The sequence below is a fragment of the Seriola lalandi genome, unplaced genomic scaffold (genome assembly GCF_002814215.2).
Source record: "Seriola lalandi dorsalis isolate HSWRI2012SDOR001 ecotype SW California unplaced genomic scaffold, Sedor1 jcf7180002054538, whole genome shotgun sequence".
NCBI lineage: Eukaryota > Metazoa > Chordata > Actinopteri > Carangiformes > Carangidae > Seriola > Seriola lalandi.
Window position 1 is genome coordinate 428,095 of NW_019525091.1, and position 26,714 is coordinate 454,808.

The 26,714-nt window shown below is 39.7% G+C and overlaps 1 protein-coding gene across 1 annotated transcript in view; it reads left to right on the top strand.

Annotated features, from left to right (window-relative positions):
- LOC111661212 (CCR4-NOT transcription complex subunit 3-like) overlaps window positions 1-26,714 on the top strand; it is a 36,642-nt gene that overhangs the window by 529 nt on the left and 9,399 nt on the right. The window contains exons 2-14 of the mRNA XM_023414704.2: window positions 4,341-4,403; window positions 10,431-10,498; window positions 11,850-11,924; window positions 12,862-12,951; window positions 15,296-15,424; window positions 16,492-16,587; window positions 19,434-19,562; window positions 19,904-19,994; window positions 20,677-20,810; window positions 22,528-22,584; window positions 22,767-23,772; window positions 24,350-24,455; window positions 24,584-24,731. Coding sequence (XP_023270472.1) covers window positions 4,379-4,403; window positions 10,431-10,498; window positions 11,850-11,924; window positions 12,862-12,951; window positions 15,296-15,424; window positions 16,492-16,587; window positions 19,434-19,562; window positions 19,904-19,994; window positions 20,677-20,810; window positions 22,528-22,584; window positions 22,767-23,772; window positions 24,350-24,455; window positions 24,584-24,731 — 2,154 coding nt within the window. The 5' untranslated portion in view covers window positions 4,341-4,378. The remainder of the gene's footprint in view (window positions 1-4,340; window positions 4,404-10,430; window positions 10,499-11,849; window positions 11,925-12,861; window positions 12,952-15,295; window positions 15,425-16,491; window positions 16,588-19,433; window positions 19,563-19,903; window positions 19,995-20,676; window positions 20,811-22,527; window positions 22,585-22,766; window positions 23,773-24,349; window positions 24,456-24,583; window positions 24,732-26,714) is intronic.

Sequence of the window (26,714 nt, forward strand, 5' to 3'; positions counted from 1 at the left end):
CTGTAAAATACCGAAGGAACAGGCTGTGAAAGTGTCCTCAGTTGATACAGATCTGAGCACCTGTTTATATGATCAAGCCAATATAGACAAGTTTTTGTTTATATTAAAGTCGTGTTAATCAATATATAGTGTAGTTACCAAAATATAACATGTATATAAACTGTGAGCCAGAGTTTGATGTCTTAGTTTCAAGTTTATTTCTCAGTTTATGTGTGAAATAGCACAGTCAAACTGGCAAAACAAATAATCAACTCATAAACATAAAATATAAATATAAACATATGTTTGTTGACACAATCAAAAAGTAGTTTAAGTTTTACTTTGGAGTAGAATAATTAATTGCTACAATTCTTTATGGTTTATTGCAATGTTATCTAGCACATTATTGATACCAGTATCACAAAAATCAGGGTGATATGAACACAATTTTTTTCATATCTTTATGTATTTTTGACATTTTTAGCTTTGTTTGACAGCAACAGGAAAGAAGTTAAAGTAAAGTGAGAAAGGAGAGATAACACAACATAAACCAGGGACGTTGCAATCACATGGGAAACATCTCGCACCCGAGGCCAGCAGGACACCTCCATATGATCAAAATTAAAGAATAGGTTTGGCAATATTCTGTATTTTTCTTGTCAACAAAAGCCACAGAAAGACCAATATCAATAGTAACTAGCTAAAACCTGGCAATATATCCCAACTTTATGAAAGTTATAAAGTTGTTTTTTGTTTGTTTAAACTGTTTTTGATTTCAGTTTCACAGTTTGTGGTGCTGTAGCTAAAACTAATACAGTCTGATACAACAGCCCTGCAGTAAACCCTACCCTTGTGTTGTACCCTTCCTAATATTTAGTCTACACTCACTGACATGTGTGGGGTGGATACAATTTCAAAAACATATCTTAATGCAACACAAAAAAACACCTTTGTATAAGACTGCATTTTAGCAGGGTGTATTTAAGTAAAGTAAATTCAAGTGTTTCCTCTCAAGTAATCACAGACAGATTTGAGTAAAATGAAATACAAGACATGATATCCTAATATGAAAAAATGGGATTAGTAAGTAGAAATATATAGTATCATGTTGTGGCTTTTCCTCTGATTGACACAGATATTTAAATAACATCAGTATTCATGAAGTCAGATTCAGTGGTGCAGGTTCCCCCTCACAATATCCCTGCTGATATCTGCACATAAGGTCTGAAATGTATTCTTACACAAAAGACACAGACAGTAATGTGAAACCTTCATGAGACGCAGTTGGTGTTTTTATTTCACGGTTATGTGTCCTTCAGTTGAGTGTTTTGATATCAGGTCCATGTATAAAGCCACTTAAACTTACTGTTGCATCCACATATTGTTATCTCAGTGCTGTTACCCAAGGCAGGAAACAATGACAGATAATAAACTAGCAAGTTGCACTTTCAAAAACACAGGAAATTAAGAAAATCTTAAAGCATAATGTTAAAAATGACTCCGTGTGAGTCCAAACTAGGTGTAGTCAGTAGTAAAAGAGCAATTTTAAAATTACTGGTATTTCCTTTTGAGCGCTCCTGATCATATTCAGATTAGACAGTCAGCTGCTCCTTGATAAACATATATAAAATGCATCAGAGGATTTCTGTTGGTGTATATAATTATAGAAGTGTTAAGTTAACCAATAAATGGATAATAGATAAAGCTACAGCCAAAATAGTCATCCGGCAAGGACCACTGATGGACCCAAGGCCACCAGTTGGGAACCAAAGATAACAATGATAACACCTTTAGCTGAACTGAGGCGTTTTATTTGTTCTTCTGTAACCAGTAGTTTTCCTCAGGGTATGTGTCAGGACAGCGTTATGGACTCTAGATTTCTGCAGCTGCAGCATGGTCAGAAATGCCTTTGTTTAATGGCCTGTGTCCCAATGTGATAACTGGCTCCACTGTTGACCTGCTGCCAGTTTGTGCCTTAAAGCTGAGATGGCATATTGTCCCTCACCTCAGACTGCATGTTTAAAATGTCTTCTCAGCGTGTGCTCCTCTTCCCATCAACAAACATACTCTGTGTGACTTTGAATGCAACTTAGTTGCTTTTTGGGTCGAGAGGATCCAAGCCGAACTTATGCCTGTGAAATTCCAATTTTAAGTGTTGCTCGGTGGATCAGATGCACTAGAGAAGGAAAAGTCGAGCAGAACTTCTTTACTTCTTTAGTAAAGGTCTATATTTACATTTTTACAGTGGAGAAAGGAAACATTAAACACCTCATTTGAGACCTGCCGTTCTCTGTTGTAGGCCCTACAATAAGACACATGTTAAGGTCATGAATCACATACAAAAGATAACTCTTGAGATAATATCAGTTTTTATCTGCTCAGCTTTGCAGTAGATGTTCTCGAGTTAGTATTAAATATGATATGTAGTTCAACAATTAAGTAAGCTGTTCTGTAAACCACGTACAATATTGTCACATTTTATGTTTTAGCGGCTGTTCTGGTGAATCAAATGAAAAGTTTTAGATCATTTTTTATGTAAAACTTGTAATTTATAGTTGCATGTTCAGTTGAAATTATTATGACTAAACTAGTTTTATTTATGTTAAGCTTGACTAGACATGAGGTGAAAATTTACAGGAAAAACCTGAAAAATGTGTGGAGAAACAAGATGACGATGCCCCCAACCATAGGTCACTGAATGATTTGATGAGTATAAAATGATGTGAATCATATCTGACCCTTTTCGAATCCCTTATCCCTACTTTTAGGTAGTTAGTTTAGTGGGGAAAGAAGACAACTTTTTAAGAGCTTTTGTAATTTCTAAGTTTTGCTAATGCTAAATAGCTAACATTAGCATTAACAGCTGTTGCTTACTCACAAGTCTAAAAAAATAACATTGTGAATTCAGCATCAAACTTTACTTTTGTTTTACCCACCAACAGCTGTCTCCAGAGGTGGAAAGCATCGCCAATAACTCTCGTCTCTATCACGTCCCGGCCCGTCTCATCACTTTCTGATAGCAACTCACTTTAGCCTCCAATCTGCCCTGAAGATGCAGCGCCGCTCAGAGGATGTATTATAACCTCTTGTCTTGTAAACGCAACAATGGCCGAAGCTCTTGTTGAGCTCCTGGGAAAAGGCCACATTACAAAAAGCCCTTTTTAAATGTTTTTATTTTACTCAGTAACGTATCTAAACCACAGAGATATTACTTTGTTTAACGTCTGTAAGGCTTTCACATCATATTTTGTCAGTGCTCTGTGACGCTCATTAACCCTGTCCTGACTCATGTTTCCTTTTGCTTCGAGGGAAAACATCATTTTCTCCTCACTTGGAGGCTGTGCTCCAGACGCAGTAGCCATAGACATTAAAGTAAAAACAAAACAGTTGAAATAATATTAATTCTGCTTCAGCAGTCAGCAGATTTTCTGCATGCACATTGCACTCAACATTCATTGTGGTACTGCTACAGGTCACAGAATCTGATGGGTCACAAAATACAGTGTAACACCAGCAGCAGGCTGAGGCTCGAGCACTCAAGTTATCAAAAATGAAAAAAGATCTAATTTTAACATGATGGGCAGTAGATCAATATTAAAGCAGGGGAATGAAAGATTCAATAAAAGATTTGTTGGCCATGAAGCTCAGGCAATCCTGTTATTTTACCAACTTGGAATCAGCCCTTCAATAAATTCACAACATCCATGATTTACATCAGCTGATAGGGTGCAGTTTAAATTCATCTCATCAGAACCCAGCATGGCTACACGCATGAAATGGCGTCACATGCAGCAGGTTCAGACTTGTTCTCTGAAAGTTGTTGAAAAACAAAAAATTATTAGCTGACGTAGAAGCTGAGAAGGCAGGTTTAAGCGAAGTAAGTCCACCAAATCAGTTGCCTGAAATTACACCTGAAATAAATGTAACAACACAGATACATGAAAGAAGAATCGTCAGGATGTTTAATTTAGTTACAGCTTCAGATTCCTGTAGAGGCATTGGGGAGGATAAAGGTCAAACTTAACTGCTGAGCTCTGGAGTTGACAGGGGTTCATGCGTTGCTCAAAGACACTACAACAGGGCAGCTACCTGCTAATAAAGAGGAAAATGGCCTCCACATTTCTCTCTGTATGTCCCACATCCTTCCTCTTCACCACCTTTCCATCAGTGCCTTCATCTTATTTTTTCACTTTTTTTTACTGTGATTTGACAGTTTCTTTTTATCTTTGCATGTTTTTTTGTGTTAAATTCTTTGTCTCATTTTGTAAAATATACAGCAGTGTTAATGAATGTGCACTGTCCCTGTCTAAATACACGATAAATACACAAATAAACATTTGTTTGTCTCTTTTTTTCTGCAGTGAAAGAAGGCATGAAGACAACATCCTAGTCATCAGTCATGGCCGATAAAAGGAAACTTCAAGGTGAGCTTTCTGACTGAGTGTGTGTGTGTTTGTGTGCGTCTTCAAACAGCTGAGCTGATGCATATGTGCATGAGGATTTGTTGTGGTCGGATCAGGTGCCAGGTGGGTGAGGTTTACCACAAATTATAATAGAGGAAATGCCAAGATCACAGAGGAGCTTTTCACAGTTGATGTGATTTTATATTGCTGTGATTGGAAAGTCCCATCGTAGCAGCTCCACCTATGTGTCACTCTAAATAAGTTAAAAAATGTTTGCAGCGTAAGTGTGATCACACCTTCTGCTGCCTGGTTATTGTGTCTTTTGCTTCGCAACCTGACGTGGACAAATATCCTTTGGTGCATTTCCGCATTTAGTTTCACGCTGCTTGGGTTAAAAGAGAGCTGTGGCTTGTAAACAAAAGTCACATGCGCTCACAAGTAGCTTGTTTACTGAGTTGTGTAAGCTGTCATCCTGCCAGGTTAGAGGTTTTTGGCTCCAGAGGGAGTCTGAATTAAATCTGATTTTGCTTCCTGTAGCTTCAGGTACAACATGATGCACTTGCACAAGAGTTTTTGTGCCACGTTCTACCTCCTCCGGTGTTCGGCGTAAATGAAAACACATGATGAAAAGACTGAAAGGAGCAACGGTGCAGATTGTCCTCAGATGAATTTGTTAGTCGCTGATTTTCAGTGTCTCTTTCTGCGTCCATATCAGGCTGCATCTCTGCTCTAAAGGCACTGCATTTTATATCCTATCCCGCAACAAAATGCACCATGATTAGCTTAAAAGAAACTTGCATTTTCAAGGGTTCATCAACTGGCTCAACAGAATTAAAGGAGAAAAATCTCCAGTTTAAATCAGGGAACCTTTAAAGGACGATGTCATTTTCTTTACATTTTTAAGCTCTTTTACTACAAATCACAAATTTTAGAAAAAAATATCCAGAAATTGTGTCGTACTTACACAACTTTTAAGTTCAGGAGCTACTGGTGTGGTGCTTTATAGAGCTGAAACACGCTTTCAATTGGAGCCATACTGATACTACAGATGTGATTTAATTTAAAAACGGATGAAATGTCGCAAATTTCCTGGAAGGCAGTCATAGCGTTTCACTCAGTCGGTCACATGAAAAGTGACAGAATTACTTGTGTAAAGAATGAAAGAAGACAAGAGAGAGAGAGAGAGAGGCTGCTTTCTCACCCCCGCACAGCTGACCAACCACGGTGTGAACTGTGTGTGAATGTTGGATCCTCGTTGGATGCACAACTTTTATTGGGGTCTCAACTCTTATATACATCATATAGAAATATATATCATTTCTGGACTCAGTGTCATTGTTACTTAATGGCCATGATACATGTTGATACTGTTATTGACCATAAGCTTACTATGAAACCTCACAAGGCTTACATAAAAAAAAAGCTGTCCAAAAGTGTCACAGTGCTGAACAAAGCAAAACAGATGTTGGACACCAGGACACTTCATGTATTTTACCTCTAGTTCCTGTGTAGAGGTGTGGGACAACACACCATACATCTAATTAGAGGTTGATGGTATAACGGTTTCATCAGCGTCACGTTCAGACACAACATGGATTTTGCAATACCATCATTATCATGATAAACACACACACACAAGGGAGATCTACTTCCCACGACACCTGATGACCTTTCACACCCACAGGTAACGTACACACTATAGGCTTAGTTGACTTAATGCAACAACTGTCAAGCACAATTTAAGTTAATGTACAGATCAAAGATCAAGTACAGATCAAGATTGAACAACAATAGAATGAATAAATAAAGAACCATAACTACACAACACTATGTGCTGAATAATGTACTTTAAAGTAGTGAGAATATACTATGGTACATTGTACATTAGTGCAAGAATATAATGTCAGACATGAACGTAAGTGCGGGCGGCTGTGGCTCTGGGGGTAGAGCGGGTCGTCCACTAATCAGAAGGTTGGTGGTTCGGTTAAATTGTCCTTGGGCAAGATACTTAACCCCAAATTGTCCCTGATAGTTGCCATTAGTGTGTGAATGTGTGTGTGAATGATAGAAGCACTCTGTGTGTAGAAGTAAGCGCTGTATGACTGTGTGTGTGAATGGGTGAATGTGGCTTCCATTGTAAAGCGCTTTGAGTGGTCGATAAGACTAGAAAAGCTCTATGTAAGTGCAGTCCATTTAACATCCAACTGTAGCTCACAGGCAAGCAAACATGCAAATGTAGTTACAGTCCTGTGTTTCAACAAGAGACATGGAAGTGAAGATTAAACATTCAAACATTTCAAGTTTTATTTTATGAAGGTAGATTGTTGTTACACTCTTGATACTGTGTCAGAGCAGCTCATGATACCTCTGGTAGGGATGCTTCGATTGATCCGACACCGTTCATCAGTGGCTGATTTCCATTAAAAATATGTGATTGATAGATCGACATTCATGCTCCTTGTCACCGATCACCTGTGTTTAATACTCTGGTGTCTGCGGCTGAGAGCAGCACTCTGCTGTGTCGTGTAGTCCCGCCTCCCACCTTGTTCACTGTGCTGGACGCGCGACAGGACACCAAAACAACTCAACGTGTCAGCTGTGTGGAACTTTTACAGTGTGTGTGACTGATATAACATATGCCATCTGCAGTGCATGACAAAGGTGATCGGTATCGGCTGTGGATCAGCCAATCTCACACACAGATGATCAGTATCATTATCGGCAGCAAAAAAATTCGATTGTGGCATCTCTAAACACATTAGAATGAAAAAGATAAAACCACATTACACATTCACAATAATAGGAATGTACTATGATATACTATATATTAGTGCAAGAATATAATGTCAAAAATACTTGTGGTCTCTGGTGGATGTAACTTGCTCACAGACAAGCAAACATGTAGTTATAGTCTTGTGTTTCAACCAAGGTGATTAATGTTCATTGAACTGAATATTAAAGATTCAAACATTAAGTTTCTGATAAGTTTTATGTCATGAAGGTAGATTTTGTTACACTCTTGTCAGAGAAGCTCCTAATATCTCTGTGAATCAGGACATTTAGGCCGATGCAAACCAGTGAGCAGGACTGCTTGGTGGATTGTAATGTTGTGATGCGGACAGGTGGAACAGTGAAGAAGAGACACTCCTGTCAAATGATTATGTCAATGAGCAGTTCATCTGTTGATAATATATATATATATATATATATATATATACATATTTATATTAGTAATAAATGAGTAATTTCACAACACCACACCTCTGGTTGAAGGTGTGTGTTTGTTTTCTTTTGCTGTTTTGCTTTAACACTTCCTCTTTGTGCTTAGCGTGCCATTGTGTCCATGTGTGTCGGCAGACATCTGTACTAAAGTAGTTCATGATGCTGGCACACTTTCACAGACAGACACACTTTGTTTTTATTGAGAAGAGTCAGGATCTGACTCTTCTGCCTCCCCCCCCCCCCCCCCCCCTCTCTCTCTCTCACTGCTTTTTATTTTAAAACTTTAAACAGTGTGACGCTGACATTGACTGATATGTCCAACGGTTCACAGTACTCTGATGACACCCAGCATCTGAACACTCACCACAACAAGCCTCGTAACCCGACCCAGAGCTTTGTGTAAAGACAGAAAACCTCGAGGCTCCGCTCTGTCCCGCAGAACATTTTCCTCACTGTTCTTTACTTTGATGTTATTTTCAACTGACGTTTGTCACCGCAGGCTGAAAACACACTTTTTTGACAGGATTCATCCTCGATGATTCTCCTGTCAGCGTCACTCATTTCCTCAAATGGCGCTCCTGTGACTTCCCCCACTGAGCGGCTGTCATATTAAAAACAATACACACACGTATCTCCCCTTAAATCTCCTCATTCAGAAGAAAAGATGGAGCGCAGGAGGCACCAGCTCAGCTCTGTCAAATTGTAATGTATTATTACAGAGGAGGTGGACTTTCATCTAAAAATAACACAGTTGCAGCAGTATCTTAACATCGAGGCTGTTTAAGGTCAGACAACTTGGGTCGTTGTCGTCGCTGCTGGTTGTTGCATCTTTCCCCATCACTCCTCGTTTCTTTGTCAGTAACCGCACAGTGGATTAAATATCAATCAGAACGATGTAGAGATGATGTTTGAGGCAGGAGCTGAAGTTGGAAGAGGTTGTCATTGTTTTTAAAGCGCTGGAAGGGTTTTTCAGTCTTGTGAATAGTCTTCAGTCTGCTGCTCTGCAGAATCTCAAAATGTCATTTTGTCATTTAGCTGCAAAAAAAAAAAGAGCCACGGCCCGTCTCATCCCTTTCCGATAGTGACTCACTGTAGCCTCCAATCTGCCATGAGGCCATAGCACCGCTCAGAGGGCACATTATAACTTTTTGTGTTGTAAATGCAACAATGGCCAAAGCTCTCGTCAAGCGACAATCACCACCACCCGCTCCAGGCAAGAAACCATGTTACAAATAGCCCCTTTAACACCGACGTGTCCAGTTTTAAATTAGGTTTAAAACTGTCCTAATTAGTCTGACCAGTTCTGAATTTCTGTGTTGATATCAAGAGTGAAAGAGGAATAATAATATTTATATATTTACAGGCAGCGATAGTCAATATTGTAATATTTAAAAGTCAGTCTAACTGGTAATTAATTATTTAAAGTGAAAACTACAAATAAAATCCAAACAAATAAATTAAACATGAATTCAGATGAGTGCATCTGGGTCTTATATTGGTGATAAGATGTATCGGTTGGGTGCGTCTGTCTCTTCTCAGCAGCTGTTGTTTTGAACTTTCTACCTTTTCATACACAGAAACAAACTGACGATTGTGTACAAACTGTGACTGAGACGACGTAACAAATTCACATTATGCTACTTTCACTCTCGAAAATATCAGGATTACAAGCTCAGAGAAATGTATAATACAGGAAGTTGGGATTTTTTCTTTTGTGATCTGCAGATTGCAGATGTGTGATGTTTGTATGCAGATGTTGTTGTTACGATCCTTCATATTTGTCACGTTTATGACAGATTGTCTCTGTTCATAAAAAACAAACAGTTTCCGCTTTTACTGCTCAGACTGCAGTCACATAGTAAAGAATCAGATTCGATCAGATGTAGGAGTTAGAGCTACAACTAACAATTACTGTTGTTATTTATTTATTAATCTGACAATTATTTTTTTAATTAATCATTTAGTTTATTTAATGTCAGAATATAGTGAAGAATATCTGTCTGAGTTGCTCAGTGCGCAGGACGACGTCTTCAGTTGTCTTGTTTTGTCCGAGATTCAGTCAAACTAAAGATTTTCAGTTTAATATGATATAAAACAGGAAATCTCACTTTAACAATTAAACAGTTATCCAAATATGATTAGTTTTCTGTCCCTTGACTAATTCTTGATGCTCTAACATAAGAGTATATCAGAATTCAGAAATGATGATTTCCATTTTTTTTTCTCGATTCACTCTTCACTAAAACCATCAATTCTGTTGAGTCTCAGAGTGATCCAGGTCAGACGTGATAAAATAGCATAAAAACAACCTTTTTCCTGTTTACGTTTAATAGCAAACGACTAATCTGTGCCACATGATGAGAGGAAAACATCAATCTGGGACGTGGTGGTGATAGCAAAGCTTGTCTCTTCCTGTCAGTCCCTCATCTGTTTACGACTGCTCTGCCATCCACCAATCATGGAGCGGCAGATATAAGATTTTGTGTGTGTGTGTGTGTGTGTGACCTCTCACTTACAAGTTTAATGCACCTTTTGATGATTTGCATATTTCATGAGATGTCAGCCACAATTTGCTAAATCCCCGCTGCTCTATGGTGTGATTGTTTTCCTGTGTGTCTGATCTAAAATGCAGCTTCACTGTGTTACCAAGATTGTTTTTACTCTCAAATCTGAACCATGGAACAATTTAAAAAGATGTTTCCTGTTTTTTACTCCAGATTATCAGTTAATCTGCTTCTGTAAACTCACCCTGGATGTTATGACGTGTTCATATTCACTCATTTCACTGAAGCCTTTTGTTATTCTGCTGCTTTTCTCGTCTTGCAGGTGAAATAGATCGATGTCTGAAAAAAGTAGCGGAGGGAGTAGAACAGTTTGAAGACATCTGGCAAAAGGTAATGTTGTGCAAATAACGATTATCCTCAGTACCGATTAATCTGCTGATTATTTTCTCAATTATTTTGTCATCAGAAAACAGTTTAAAAGCGAGCACAGTGTGATGTCATTAAATTAGTTTGTTTTGTGTGACCATTAGTCCAAACCACAAAAGTGCTCAATATACTGTTAAATTAAAGAAAAGCACCAGATTTTCACATTTCAGAACCTTGAACCATCAAAATTTTGACATCTTTACCAGAAAACCAACTTAACCGATCTTTCCAACAACTAATTGATTAATCTGTTAATTGACTGATCGTTGCAGCTCTGCGAATGATTATTTTCACTATTGTTTCATACATGATTGTTTTGATCAGATGACAGTATACACAATAATAATATAGTCAATAATGCTCACCGCCCACCCTTTTTCTGGTCTGACAACAGTTGTCAAGAATTATTTTTAACAATTTTTTTCTTAAGAAATTAAGTAAAACGATTCATCGATCATTAAATTATTGCCATATAATTTGCTGTTAGTCAGGGAGTAAACACTGACAACATGCTCGTAATTTGGACTGTGAATGGGACATTTGTCAAGTAACAGACCGTTAACAGGACTGTGTGAATGTTTTTGTTTTAATCCTACCACTTTGTTCAGTTTGTACAATTTACTTTGTTGCTATAAATGAATCATTTTCCTGCCCTAAGGTTCATTTTTCCAGTGTCTTTAGCTGGGACTAATGCCTCTGCAGTCATAATAGTTAAATAAACGCTGCCATTACCACAGCGGGATGTTCAGTCCTCATGATACTTATAATAAACTGAGTGAATACAGCTGTTATTAAAACCTGAGCTCACAGCAGCCCGGAGGCCCACAGTGTAGATCTCTTAATAAAGAGGCAGAAAGTCATTAGTGGTTCAGTTACCAAAGATCCCAGTCACCCTGTTTCCTTCATTACGTCCTGTATTTATTATGTTGCTGCAGTTACACCTGTCATCAGAGTTTGAGAGGATGAAATCCACCGACTCTCTGGAGGCTTGAATCGCTCAGAAATGTTCATGTTCTATTTGTTACTTTTAACATTTCTAGTCTATTTTGTGACTTATTAACTTCTTTTTCTCCCACAATTTAATCATGTGACCTTTGCTGCTAGAGCAAACTTCTTTATAAACACTTGTTAACCTCTCGTGTGTTTGTTATTTTTTCCTAATTCCATACAGTGTGATATATTTTTAACCCAGACATTAATAATTTTCTTAATAATAATAGCCAATAATAGCTTTTTCTCCCACTTCAGATTGATAGTGTTTTGGACCAGAACTTGTCACCTGTTTGATCTCTCCTCTGTTTCATCCACTCTGCAGCTTCACAATGCAGCCAATGCCAACCAGAAGGAGAAATATGAAGCAGACCTCAAGAAAGAGATTAAAAAGCTACAGGTAAAAAGAGAGACGATAGAAATCTGAGAATCAAAGTCTCGCACGTCCTGGGAGAAAGGTTTTCTCACTGAACAGTTGTTGCTCTATGTAAATCCCGTCAGGGGTTCCGCAGAACTAAATACGTTACTAAGCTTGTCGACACATCAGCATTTATGTGTTTAAGATAAGACTTAAATCAGACCAGGTCAAAATTATTCAAAGAAGCACGGTTCTTCAAGTTAAAGAGAAAATAAGCTGTAATTGTCGTATAAACCACAATCTCTGCAAATATCTGTCCTGCTGATCAGTTTTTGATGAGTTCCCTGTGATGTACAACAAAGAAAAGCACCAGAGCGTCACACGTGTGAGGCAGATGCTTCACATTTTCACTCAGAAAATGGCTGAAATGATGCATCAATTATCAAAATAGTGAAGTGATTAATCGACTGATCGTTGCAGCTTTAATGTGTGAATTCAGACAAGATATCCAGTTACAGATACTTTTTAATTGAAGGCGTGAACGGAGTCATATTTGTAGCCACATCAGCAGGTGAGACAGAAACTTACCCACTTGACCCGAGGTGTCATGTCATCACATTCTGGGCCTTGAAAATGGATGAAAAGACGGAGTTTGTTTGCTGATGTGAAATCATTTAACCTGCCCACAGAGGTGTGTGTGTGTGTGGAGTATTAAATATCGTCACTGTCAGCCAGAAGCAGTGTGTGTGCTTCATCTTGATGTTACCATGAGGACCAGACTCCAAGCCAAATCTGTTTGCTGTATGAAGTTCACCATCCATGACTGTTGAAAACGAGTCTCTGCACGTATCACAGAGTTCACTCATGTATCTCTCTCTCTCTCTCTCTCTCTCTCTCTCTCTCTCTCTCACTGCCTCTCCCAACCTCTCTCTCCCTCCACCGCTCCGTTTCTCTCCCTCTTCCTCTTCTGGTCCCTCAGCGTCTTCGAGACCAGATCAAGACGTGGGTGGCATCCAACGAGATCAAAGACAAAAGGCAGCTAGTGGAGAACCGCAAACTCATAGAAACGGTGAGTATGAACTGAAGGGGGAGAGAGGTACGACACATCATGTTCATTATAGCACTCCCTCCAGGACCCGTGTTAACTCTGGAGGATTGTGTTTGTTTTGAACTCTGGAAAAAGTCTGGAAATGTCTCAAAAATAAATTTGACAAACTCCAGGTTTGATAAGTGACTGAAGCCTCTGAGAATGATCCTGGAATCATTTGGGAGAGAGAAAAGGTTTTTTGTTTATGATGTTTGGGTAATTACACAGCTCAGTCATTGACACATCAGATACTTACGGTAAGTTTACCAACATGTATTGGACAATATTTGACTTCCAGTAATGAATGGATTTTCACCCACTGATAATACTCAATATACTGGTGTTTTCATTTGTTTTCATGGTCCTGGAAAACTTTTGAAGTTCACTCTTGACTTTGGAAACAGCAAAAACATTATGTTTGTAGTATAAAGGTTATTACACTTTTTAACCAAGTAACTGCAGTTTCACCTGTGTAATTTTCAACTCCTTTTACAGAGAAGAAAAAAACATACATATACAATTACTAAATACATACATAATAGTGTATGTCAACAGATATTTTATTAGCTTAATTGTCAGTGTGAGAAATTCACCACATAACTTTAAAAACACCACAAGGCATGAGACAAAGAAGGAGAAAACAACAGCTTTTAAAAGATAAGATTACAGTTTACAAAAAATATTATAATTCTCTCATGATTTTCTGGTATCAGTTGGTGTGAGAGAGACAAACGGTCAGTTTAATCATTGAATATTAAACAAACCCCTGTAAAGAAGTTTTTAGTTTCAGTCGTAATGGACAAAAGTGGCTGAGGTCACATTAGATTAGATTATTTAGCAATGGCAGGTTTTCATAGCTAAAAAAAACACATTAACGCAGTTCTGGAAACATGTCAAAGAGCTTGTAGAATAATCCTCCCCTCCATGTTCCCTCTGCGTCCTCCGTCTGCACTGGACAGTTGTACTTTCACCATATTTCTACAAGTGCGGCAGCGCTCGCTCTTCTCAGAGCTCAAATAAAAAGTTGTGGAAGCTTCATTTTCATCCAGAATGTACATGAATCTTGCATGTTATGTCTTTAAAATGGGACAGTATTGAACTGTAAAATATTGTGGTGCATCAAGCATAATGACAGCACAGGTACCTGAAGCAGAAGGTTTTGATCCAGAGCTTTCCTCTCCTTCCTTCCGTCCTTTTTTAGGTTTGTTCTTTTTTTAGTCGATTGCCTTAGAAATCTGTAATACTGTCATGTCATCACTTTAACATTCCTATTAATTAAACCCTTATTCAGTTCCTTAAAGCTTTTACATTTATGGTTTTAAACAGTCACACTCTCTGGGAGACATTTCTAGTTTTGTAAAGAATAAACGGAAGAAGACGAACTGTGCAGGTGCCATGAGCAGTGGCAGCCAATAAGACGAACATCTACAGAAACTCAGATTTCAGGAACAAGCAGTTGGTTTTATACAGAAAGTACAGAAGTTGTTTCCAGAATAATTCCTCAGATTAAGCCTTTAAATAAAGAACTGCACTCATCACAGCGTTCTTCATAGAGAGCTGGGAATCATGGGAGCTGGTCCGATATCTAACACCTGTTCTTAAGCCACTTCCTGTCAGGCAGCTGAGCCGCATGAGCCTTTGATGAGGGTTATTGAAATGGACTGAATGCGAGCCACCTGCCTGTACAATGAGGGACGAGAGCGACTCAGCAGGGCTCCCTCTGATCTCCACGAGCTGCTTCTTTACCCGAAGCTGCTCTCCGAGGTTTCCTGTGGTTTTGTTGGTTGACCTGAAATTACACGTTCGGTCGGAAGAGTCCTGCAGGAAGCAGACGGAGTTTTAGAAAGATCTTGTCCCGACAGAAACCACCAGGGGAATCAGTCCTCTAAAATCTGTAGTACGGTTTAGAGCTGCGTCCTCTGGGACTTTAAGGCCTTGGACATGTCTGAATACAGGCTGGGTGCTAAAATCACTGCTGTGGTTTGAACAACCTTCAGTACCAGACAGTTTATGGTCTTATCCTAATTCTTGTGAACGTGATATCTCAGGAAGTCTTCAAATTTGACACAAATGTCTTTGTAGAATAAAATAATTAAGTGATGACATTTTATATGTAAATGGTGACATCATATGGCCGTTATATGCCGCTAAATCTCAGGAGCAGAGAGGGAGATTGTGACATTGTGAAATCCTGAAATCCAGATCTGCGACAACTGCCAGAAAAATAAGCAGACTTTTTCTTTTTCTCATAGAAAATAAAAATAACAACCTATCGCTTGGTTTAATTGTGATGTGATTGTCTTTTTGTTTATGTCCGTCTGTGCAGCAAATGGAGCGGTTCAAGATCGTGGAAAGAGAAACCAAGACAAAAGCCTACTCGAAAGAAGGGCTGGGTCTGGCTCAGAAGGTGGACCCGGCCCAGAAGGAGAAGGAGGAGGTCGGGATGTGGCTGACGGTGAGTTTCATCATGAAATGATGTTGCACAGTCATATTTTTCCATATGAACTAAACTCAGTTTATTTAGAGAGCATGTTTACAAAGAAGAAATGTTGAAAGTGCTTTACACAGAGAGATGATTGTTACAGACTGGATACAGACACAAGTTAGTTACTGTTGGTTAGAAGTTAGTTCACCGTACACAACAATGGTGAGAACAAGTGACGTTAAGTAAAACAGTCCACTAAGAGTAAAATATGATAAACTGAAATAAAGAAGAGCGAGATTGTAAACTATAAACTTTCATGTAATCTTGTCTCAGAATTCAACTTGGAAAACTGATGAACTATGAAGAAACACATTAGGGCTTTATCTGAATCAGACACTGATTTCAGTGAGAGGACGACTTCACTGTTTAGAGGTCAAGTCCCTTAGAGGGGAGTTTTCCTCTGGCAACATTTTTATGGTTTTTCTTCTTTAACAAAACCAGGAACTGAAAATTTGACAAAAGCAGAACTGAAACCAAATTTAAGACAAAACGTGTGTCTCAACTGTCACAAAAACAAAAGGCTGAAAACCTCATTAATCAGCAGCCGCTCACATTCATACATCACAGCTGCTTGGAGTCACCTTCAAAATTCATCCTGACAACACACTGAAACAATAAGATATTAAAAAGTTCACTGGCTGAAAATTCATCGGCAGTATATTTATGTTTGATTAACCTTGTAAGTCATTTATCAAGCATATGTTTAATATGATTATAAGTTGAATATCTTTGGTACATAGGACAACAAAAGCTATCTCAAAATGTCACTTTTGGCTCTGGATTATGCATTTTCCCTGTTTTATGTCATTTTATTGATTAATTGATTAATCGATTCATCCAAAAATCAATAGACAAGTCCTAACCCTGACCCTCTCTTGATGTTAGTTGCAGCTCTAATATTGAGGTATTTGCTTAAAAGCTTCTTATTTTAATTTTGCTGAGATCATCTTGTAACAGTAATGACCACCTGAACCATCTTTCAGAGCCTCGTCACATCGGCTGAGACATTAACTCTTCTTATTCCTCTCCTCCCTCAGAATACGATAGACATGTTAAACATGCAGGTGGACCAGTTTGAGAGCGAAGTGGAGTCTCTGTCGGTCCAGACGAGAAAAAAGAAAGGAGACAAGGAGGTCAGTCTGTTCTCAGCTCTGATTCACTCGTTATTTTCTCCTCTGCTCTCCTGCGTAGTTTCCTCCTCCTGGTTATTTTCTCTCTGTTTGTAGCCGACACAGATCAGTCGGTCAGTCGGCCCTCAGTCCTCCTCCCTCCTCTTTCATCTCTCCTCTGGTGGAGAGGTCACACAGTGTGTCCTCCATTCATCTTCTGTCTCTGCCCTGATCAGGATAACCTTGCTGACCACTTCGCTTTCCTCTAAACTCCTCTCTGGGGGCCTCATTTATAGAAAAAGCTATTTGACTTCATGGGGCAGTCACTTCACAGAACATGAGAACGAGCTGGTCCTGAAGATCTGCATATTTGCACTTTTCTGTTGTGTCACGGGAAGTATTTGCAGCCGACTTCATTTGGCATCAAGACTTCTTTCTGTAATTGGTTCGTGTTTTGTTCTGAGCATGAAATCTGCGCAAAGGACCTTTTATAAATGAGACCCAGAGGGGTTTTTATTTTTGTCTGTAGCTGGTGCGGTTAGCTTAGTCAGCCAAGAGCGTAGGACAGAGTTTCTAAGCGGAGATCTGCGATGAAATGCAGCTCAGAAGTGCAGATATGAGTTTCTGGTCTGAGGTTTCATACAGGCTCCAAAGTGACCAACTGTCGAGGCCCGAAAACATTTGTGTTTGGTCACCTGCTCCACTGGCCAGTAATTTACTGAGATGTCAGTAGATCCAGGGACTGTGTTTCCTTTTGGTGGAGTGAGTGTGGATTTGTTGCCTGTTGATGAATATTGGTGCCGTAGGGAGGATAACCATGAAGATCTTTGCGTCTAGGGTTTCTGACTGACTGTGCTGCTCACATACAAAACATTAACCACACCTCTAGTGTAGCTGTTGGCCGGTGCAACAGCAACAACCCACACAGAGATAAAACAAAAAGAGCAGAAATTACGATACAAAAAGCAAAATGTGTCTGAAATCACTCCCTGTTAACTGTAAGATGTTCCATGTTTTCCCTCCATCATTTTATTTGTCAGTGGAGTCTGATTGTAAAATTTATGCACTACATTATGTCCTTAAAGGTTCCCCGGCACTGACACCACGTTCTGCTGACACTGCAATGTTCCTCATGTTATAGATGCATAAAAATGGAGTTGTGCAGCTGCAGATGTCAGTGACGCTGAAAAATGACCATAATTAATGAATGTCCAAAATCTGATTTTATAGTTCACTACAGAGTAAACAGTTGAGTTTCTGTTATATAGGGAATAATGAAAGAGTGAATAAGAGTGAAGGAGTTTTCAGACAAAGCCGTAATATTATGTGGTCAACTTTTATTCTCTGGGGTTTCTTTAAGAGCTTCTTCTTGGATTGTTGTGTTCTCTGATTTGGTAAATACAGTGATGACAAGGAGCACACATGTCAGTGTTACTTTGCATTAAGTATTTTACATACATTACAGTTTATCTGTGCTCAGCAGAGACAAAAACACATTTCGGGTTAGAGCTTTCAGGCCACTTCTCACAGTCTTCACAAGGATTTGTGTTGTTTATGACAACAGAGCAAATTTCCTGTACTGAGGAAGACGATGAGATGCAGTTGAAAGCTGTAGAAAAGAGTAGTAAGTGATACTCGAGTTAAGATATGTTTTTACTGCTGTTTTCAAGGTCAAGAATGAACCTTGACATTAAACTGAAACGTTGCATGTTGCAATGATTCATTAGTTGTTGGCCAGAAACATATTCACATATTTTAATAATTGATTTAGTTAATTGACTAAACTGAATACATCTGCTTGGTCTGCAGCAAATTAACCCGGTATTTGTCACTATTTTCTGACATTTTAACAATATCAGATAATCTAGAAAATAATTGGCAGATTAATCAATAATAAAAACTCATTCAGTCAGCATCTAAAACTGATGTGAGCTGAGACTTAACATGCCGCCTTTCTGTGATCAATTTCTTATGTTTTATACCTTAAAACATAATAGGTTTGAGTCTAACATTAAGTTTAAACGAAGTCTGTGGAGCCGGTTTGCACAGAGACTCCCTCATGTTGCTGACATGTGCTGCTGCGGCATTAATATGTATTGAGATGAAACACGTTAATATGTTCCACCGCGCCGCCTCCACTAAAGCGGCCGACCAACATACGTCTAAAGTGTTTCTCTCTGCCCGTGTGTTTTAATAATCACATCACTTCAGTCAGTCATCCACAGAGATTCAAGTGCGCTGCCGTTCTTAAGCTTTCATGCACAGGAAACATCCAGGAGGTTCCATTTGTTCCTGATGAACACGTATCAACCTGGAATACAGAAACAAGCAAAAAGAAAAAAACTAAAATCCATAGCATATGAAGTGCTCAGGTCCTTCACAACATGTTTGAATTAAGTGTGAAGGAGTTAGAGAATTAAATATTGAAATCAGAAGTGGTGCTGTGCCTGTGCTACATGTGATGCATTAAGCCCTGAAGTGCATATGTAGCAGCAGCACCTCCCGATCCGTGCTCTTACACCTCCTATATGTTTTCTCACGTCTGTATGTGTTAAAATTTTAACATGCCTTCGCTCGTTTTTCACTTTAAATGCCATTTTGTTCCTTTGCTGTATCAATGAATAATTCATTTCAGTTTGTGTTTTGCATTGAAATGAAGGAATCTTTATTCCACGATAAAAAAAAAAAAATTAAAAAAAAAAAGGGCCAGTGTCCAGATTTATGAGATTCTGTTGGCAGCTTTTTAATCTTCTTTAACCAAATTGAGAAAGTTTGTGCAAAGAAAATACGATTTCATTGAACATCCTCACATATTCATCTGCCCCCTATTTTCCTCCCCCCGCCGCCTCACCCACACTCTCTTTGTATAGAAGCAGGACCGGATCGAGGAGCTGAAGAAGTTCATTGAGAAGCATCGATACCACATCCGGATGCTGGAGACGATACTGAGGATGCTGGACAACGACTCAGTGCAGGTGGAAGCCATCAGGAAGATCAAGGTGTGTTCGTGTGTTCACATCTGTAGAGAAGTTAAAAGGTTTGGTTTTGTCGTGGTTTCACCATTTTTCTGAACGGACAGGAGCTTATTATGTTTTTGATCATCATCATCAAGTATTTTGATGCCACAAAACCCCACAACTCATAATTCTGATTAAGTTTGTTTTGTTGCAACTGCACACATTTTATATTTTTATTTGTAAGATTCCCAACCATTAAACTTCACTGTAACATAGTAATAATTATTTTCATTCCTGAAAATATCATTTATAATGTTTCTTTTTCCAAAATGAAAGCATCTATCATTATTATATTTTCCTTTATTTAATCTGTCTTCATGAAGGATGATGTGGAGTACTATCTAGACTCGTCGCAGGATCCAGACTTCGAGGAGAATGAGTTTCTGTACGATGACCTAGATCTGGAGGACATTCGTAAGTAGAGAAGGAGCTGGGTTTAACACAGTCGTAGTTCACATTGTCTGGTTGTTTGTTTTGCAAAATACATATAAGAAATATGAAATGGAAAAATTGAGAGGTTAAAACACAAGAAATTTATCATAAAGTAATACATGTGCAGGTAGATTCTCGTTATGTTGTTCAAATGGGGAGAAAACATTAAAGTAGTACAGATGATGTCGTCCACACTATTCAGTCATCACTGCAAACCTGACACTGTAGTCCTCTCGCAGACGTGAATTCCAAATAGAAAAATAAAAGATAAAAGTTAAAAAGCTTCAGAAAGGAGATGATCTTTTACAATAATTGTTTTAACGCTGCATGAGACAAAGTGTCACTGCTGATCAGGAGACTGTTATATAGTTAGATTTTTGCTTTTCACACCAGTGAACCTGCAGCTCCACAGAGACCTCTGTGACCTTTACATCTGAATTCACATTTACACATAGAAAGAAAAACACAAGATATATTGATTATTTTATGCAGAAATTGACTTGATGAACTCTGTGGACCTCCGTGTAGACTGGGTCTCAGCTAACACGGTCTGAACTACAACACTGAGCTAGATAAACCCACCAAAACACAGTGAAGCTTGTAAAAACAGTTTTTCTATGACCATGACTGAACTCTCCTCCCTCTGTGTCCCTGCTCCCTCCAGCTCAGTCGCTGGTCGCCACCTCCCCACCGGGACACTCGCACTTGGAGGACGAGATCTTCCAGCACTCCAGCAGCACACCCACCTCCACCACCTCCTCCTCACCCATCCCCCCCTCACCTGCCACTTGCACTACGGTATGAAAACTTCAGCTAAACACTTTTCCTCTCCGGAGTTTTATCTTGCCGTCGGCCTGCAATTTGACATCTTGCACTTTAGACATTCAGCATGTGTTAGAAACATGTTTTTTTCCCCTGCGGTCATTTAATCTATGAAACATTTGGAAGTTTTGCAAAGATTTAGAGAGTATAAAAAAACATACAGCTCCAATTTGGAGGTATTTGGAGGTACGAGAGGTCAGCATTTCTCACAAGTCTGTTCCTCATACTCATTTTTAAATCTTTTCCACGTCATAATTTTTCTTTTCTCTTGTTCTTTTCACTCTTCACCGAGTGATCTCATGAGTGAAAAGGTCTTAAAATTAAAAAGCAAACTTGAAACTGTATTTAACCCTCTGCTTTCACCAAAAACAAACAGTCTGCCAGGTTATTATCTCCTCATTGACTTTTGAATTTGTAATATTGGTACTTTCTGAATATTAAGCCTTTTGTTTCATTCACTTTGAGTCAGGTCAGGCCTGTATATCTAAAATATAAACCTAATATAATTGCCTTTGTATCTGCTATTATAGCGCGCTGCCATCTGCTCTCATTGTTCTGCTGAATTACCATTATATCATCTGCTCTTCCTCTCTGCCCACATACATTTTGCACTGAGAGCAGTTATTATGTCTCTGATGTGCCTGAATAGAAGGCGTGGTGCTGTTAAAGGCTGCTGACAGGAAGCAATATGTTGGCATGAAAGGGAATGTAAAGGATGGGGTACACAGTGTGACGCAATGACTCCTGGGATCGCAAGTTCAGTCGGTGTAGTTTTAACTTTTAATTATCCAGGAGAGGTTTCTGGAAACAGAGGCTACATCCACACAACTACGTTTTAGTTTTAAAACACATCTCTTTTTCTACATTTTCTCCTGGTGTCCACCAACTCCGGAGTATTCGAACACCGAAAACGAGAACGCCGCTGGACCAGTTTTAGCTCGATAACTGTTCTGTTATGCATTTTAATGCTACAACTGTCTCTGCTGTTCCTTGTTTGTAGTATTTTGTGCAACTAATGAACTGCAGAGTAGATGATCTGCTTCCTGTTTACGTGAATGGTCAGGTATGTGTGCGTTTTCGGGTGTGTTAGTACGGACAGAGATTGTTTCTGATACGGAGCTAAAGCGGTCGTCTGGACGGAGATCGTTTCCGTCTTAAAACACTGTTTTAATGCAGTAGTGCGGACGTGGCCTGAAACTAAGAGCTGGTCAGCACACTGACAGCTTTCTGGTGATGGCAGCAGTTGAGTTTCACTTCCCAAATATGCTGCTTTTAACAAGCAACGTTTAATGGACCAGAATACAACTTTAGCAGCACAAGAATATTTAATAATAGATAGAGAATAATAGATAAAACAATTTACAGATGTGATGACAAGAAAAAAATGATCCAAAAACAAAACATGCACATATAAAGGATTCTGCAGCACATGAGTAAAAAGAAAAATACAAATAAAATACTTAAAACATATATAATATATATATATATAATCATTAAAAAAATAATATAAAATACTGTAAAGTTTAAAATGCTAATTACACTTGGAATAAAATACTTCTTTAAAATTTTTCTGGTTGCCAAAGACACCATGTCTCTCCTCCCGTTCCGTCTCAAACTGAGGAAATTAAAGATGTCAGGATGCGAAAGGAAGTATAATCACCATCTCCTACATGTCGTTGTTGTTTATTCTCAGGAGAACTCGGAGGACGACAAGAAGAGAGGACGTTCAACAGACAGTGAAGTTAGTCAGGTGAGTCTAAAGCCTCTGAGAGTTGGTGTCTGTCTGCAATCAGAGCTGCATGTTTCTGACAGCTGAACATAACATTTAACTAACAGCAGTTTACATCAAACTGGTTTTCATTTATCGCGCAACAATGTGACCAGAACCTCCAGTAAGCACCTGTAGTTAATCTCCTCTCATTTCCTTTCCAGTCACCTGTGAAGAACGGAAACCCCTCCTCCTCGTTATCCTCTTCCTCCTCCTCCTCCTCCTCCTCTTCCTCCTCCTCCTCCTCCTCCTCCTCCTCTTCTTCCTCCGTCTCAGGACTGACCTCATCCTCACTGGTCTCTATGGCGACCATCGCTGGGGGAGGAAGCAGTGGCTCTGGGGGCAACAGTCATCATGGCAACTCTGGTGTTCTCCTCTCCAACACTTCCGCTGGCAGCTACAGCAACGCCACCCAGCAGCAGCCGCACCCGTCAGCACAACAACAACAGGCCAAAAACTCAGTGAGCTCCTCCTCCTCAGCTCCCATCACCAACCCCAGCACCTCCACCAACAGCCACCCCGCCTCCTCGGCCTCTTCTCCCCCCAACGCCAGCACACAGGGGCTTATGACTTCAAACCTCCAGCCCCTGACTCCATCGGGACCCACGCCGACCTCCAACAGCTTCGGCCTCGGGCTGGGCCTCTCTCTGGGCAAAGGCGGCATGTCCGGCTCCATCACCACCAGCCCGATGTCCGGGGGCCTCGGTTTGTCAGGGATGCCGGCATCCCTGAGCACCATGGCAGGCCTTCTGTCCAGCTCCACTCCGGCACCCTACGCTCAGGCAGCTGCCTCGGGCACGGTCGGCTCTGGCTTACCGGGCTCCTTGGGAGGCATCAGCACCACGTCGACCAACAGCGCAGTGGGCTCCATTGGCAGTGGAAGCATCACAGTCGGCGGGCCGACATCTACAACGGCAGGTCTGCTGGGTGCGGCGGTGGGGGTGACCGGCATCGGCTCGGGGATTCTGGGTTTGGGTTCAAGTCAGTCAGGAGTGCAGGGGTCCTCTCTGATGTCACCGAGCCCGGTAGGAAGCCTAGCCCCAGGAAGCGGAGTGGGAGTCATCGGGAGCAACGGAGGCAGCTCGGGCTCTGCAGGGAGCGGAGTGGTGGGAGGAAACTTGTCGCTCTCTGTCAGACCGCCAAGCCGGCAGAAGCAGAACGGTAGCACTAGTGAGTATCTCTCTGCAGAGGTGATCCACATACACACATAGAGCTTTTCCTTATCTCTAGACCTTTAAGAGAAAGAGGCAGTCATCACAAGTGTTAAAAGTTTTATCATCAAGTGATTACCTGAGCAGTAAAACCCGAGGATGCTCTTTAAGTACTGGTGCTGTCAGTACAGGCATCTCTTCACTGTAGCACCACTTTATATGTGTAAAGTTAAACCAGTTATCTTCAGTTCATTGAGAATGTTTTTTTGTTTTTTTTTTACAAAATAAAAGTTTTCTTTAACAAGAATATTGTTAAGGGCTCTAAAATGTCTTAACATGTTTTTAGTTACATTTAAATTGTAACTGCAGCCTCAAATTCTGCTAGAACCGTCCTAATATCACAAGAAAATGCTTCATTTTATCTGGTCGGCCTTATTTTCATCATGTAGGTCTGTATCATTTTATACATGTGGATTTCTGAAGCCTCCAAACGGCCTCGCTGGTCCTGACTGTTTAATAGTGACAGTGTCAGCAGTTACACTCTGGATTGCATTTCCTTTGACATTTATTTTGGCTTTGTCTCCTTCCTGTTACAGGTTACAGTGCTGTGGTAGCAGACAGCACAACAGAGTCCGCCCTCAACAGTGCCAGCCAATCACAAAGCAGCCAACCCTCGTCTTTGACCTCCACAGCCAATCAGCCGTGAGTATGATGGAGCATGTTATCCCAGTCGTCTACAAGTATGGGAGCGTATTTGTCATATTCTTTGCTGCTCCCTTTCTGACCCATTGACCCTCTCCCTCATGTTCCTCATCTCTCCCCCTCCCCAGTAAGGACCCTGGTCCCAGTTTACTGGGCTCTATGAGTTTGTCGTCCAGCTCTCCGTCGCCGGCCTCCTACAGCGAGGCCAAAACGCAGAGCAGCGGCAGCCTGCTGAACGGGCCACTGTCCTATTCACAGTCCTCCGAAAGCATTAAGGTAAGAATACGAAGACACACAGAGACACACACACACACACACACACACACTCACTCAGCCTGGTAATGGGTTTTGAATCTTTTTAAGATTTGGTATTTTTGTTGACAGGATGTGGTTTTTGCAGTCGCCTGTTTATAAAGAAAACAACTCCCAAATCTCCACAGATGATTAATTTACATGCACACACAGTAAAAACTGCTTTTGCTTCTAGTATGAATTAATTAATTCTGCCAACAGTTAAATCCAGGGGGGGTGATTATGGTCTCATTGCTACTCTTTGCAAGTATTTCAAACATTGCAAACCATTTTTAACAAACTGAAGAGAGTAGTGAAGGAAAGTCAATATTTAACTGTTTACAACACAAATAATTACACTTCAGAATAACTTAATGTGTGAATAACAATCTGAAACTGCTGACAAAATCCACAACTGAGTTACAAATATCTTCTGAATTATCCATGAATGTTTTAGTTGAGGAAGAACAGCTGTCTGAAGGTATTTACTGTGACTGTGCACACTTTATTGTGTTTATGTATTTAATTTAAATTCATCACATGCCTTTTTTAGCAGTTAATTCTACACACAGTAACCATGGTAACTGTGAATTGTTGGACCTATATATACACAAGTGTGTGCCTTTATCAATCATGTCTAATCAACTGGATTGCTTGATTATAAACTATAAACTACTTAAACTATATATCTATATGAAACTATACACTATATATATATATATACATATATATATATATATATATATATATATATATATATATATACATATATATATAATATATTTTGAGATGGTTTTTGGACCTTAAAACCAGAAACCAGAAATATATCTTCAGTGCCACACTGGAGAAATGTCAAAACCTTTAATAGAGCCTCTTATATTTATGCTCAAAACCTAACTACCACCACTCTCATGGGTTTAGTCTTGTATTTCAAAACATTTAAGCCATGGGATCTGATGTTCTCAGAGTTCATTTTGCAGTTGGCATGTTATACATTCAGATAGGCTACATGGTCAAATGTATTTGGACACCCTGATATGTGAATATTGAAATGTTATTCCAAAACTGTGGGCATTAATCTGCTGCTGCATCAGCCTCCACTCTCCTGATATCAGTCTTTCCACCAGCACTAGGCTGCAGGGATTTGCGCCCACTCAGCCACAAGAGCATTACTGAGGTCCAACACGTCGGACCATGGTGGGCAATGAAGCTGATTTATGCTTGATGTAAGCTGTTAACGGGAGTCCCACCGTACATATCTACAGCGCAGGTCTTGAGTCATAGTTCAGAGTAGGATTTCACCACTGCAACTCTAAATGTGCTTTTCAGTCATGATCGATCTGTATCGTGCTCTAGTTATTTCCCCACAGTAATTGTGTTTACAGTGTTTAATTCACTTTATACTGGCAATGGTGGGAAAGTTCACCTTGTTTCATCGCTGAGTATTTTATTTGTCCTGTGTCATTCAGTGTGATAGAGAGAGAGCAGGAATCAGGTGAGCAGAAGGTTCGCAGGGGAATCGTCTTTGTTAGATCTGAGGCCAGTTTCACAAAGATATTTTAGACTGGTCTGTAGTGTTAGCCCCGTCCTCATTTTGCTCATAGTATAGTTAAATGAACGATCTTAAAGGTCTTATAAAGACTGACTAATTTTAAGCCAAAAACATTAGACTCTTTATTCCCAGGCTAACTCAGGTCTAAGACCAATGTTACCATGGTAACATGGTGATCAGTGACACCTGCGCTAACCAGTATCACCCAACAATAGGAAAACATGTCTCATGATTGGTGGTTTGCTAATGCGACAGGAATGAGTTTTTAAAGGCCGCAGTAATTTTTTTCCAAATCAAATTTTTCATTTCATTGTTTCGCTCTTCGCTGATGTTCTCACGTAAAACGTCCCTGTAACAATTGAATTCTTCCAAAAGACAAACATTTTCTACTGGGGTAAACAGACCTTAGTGGTTGG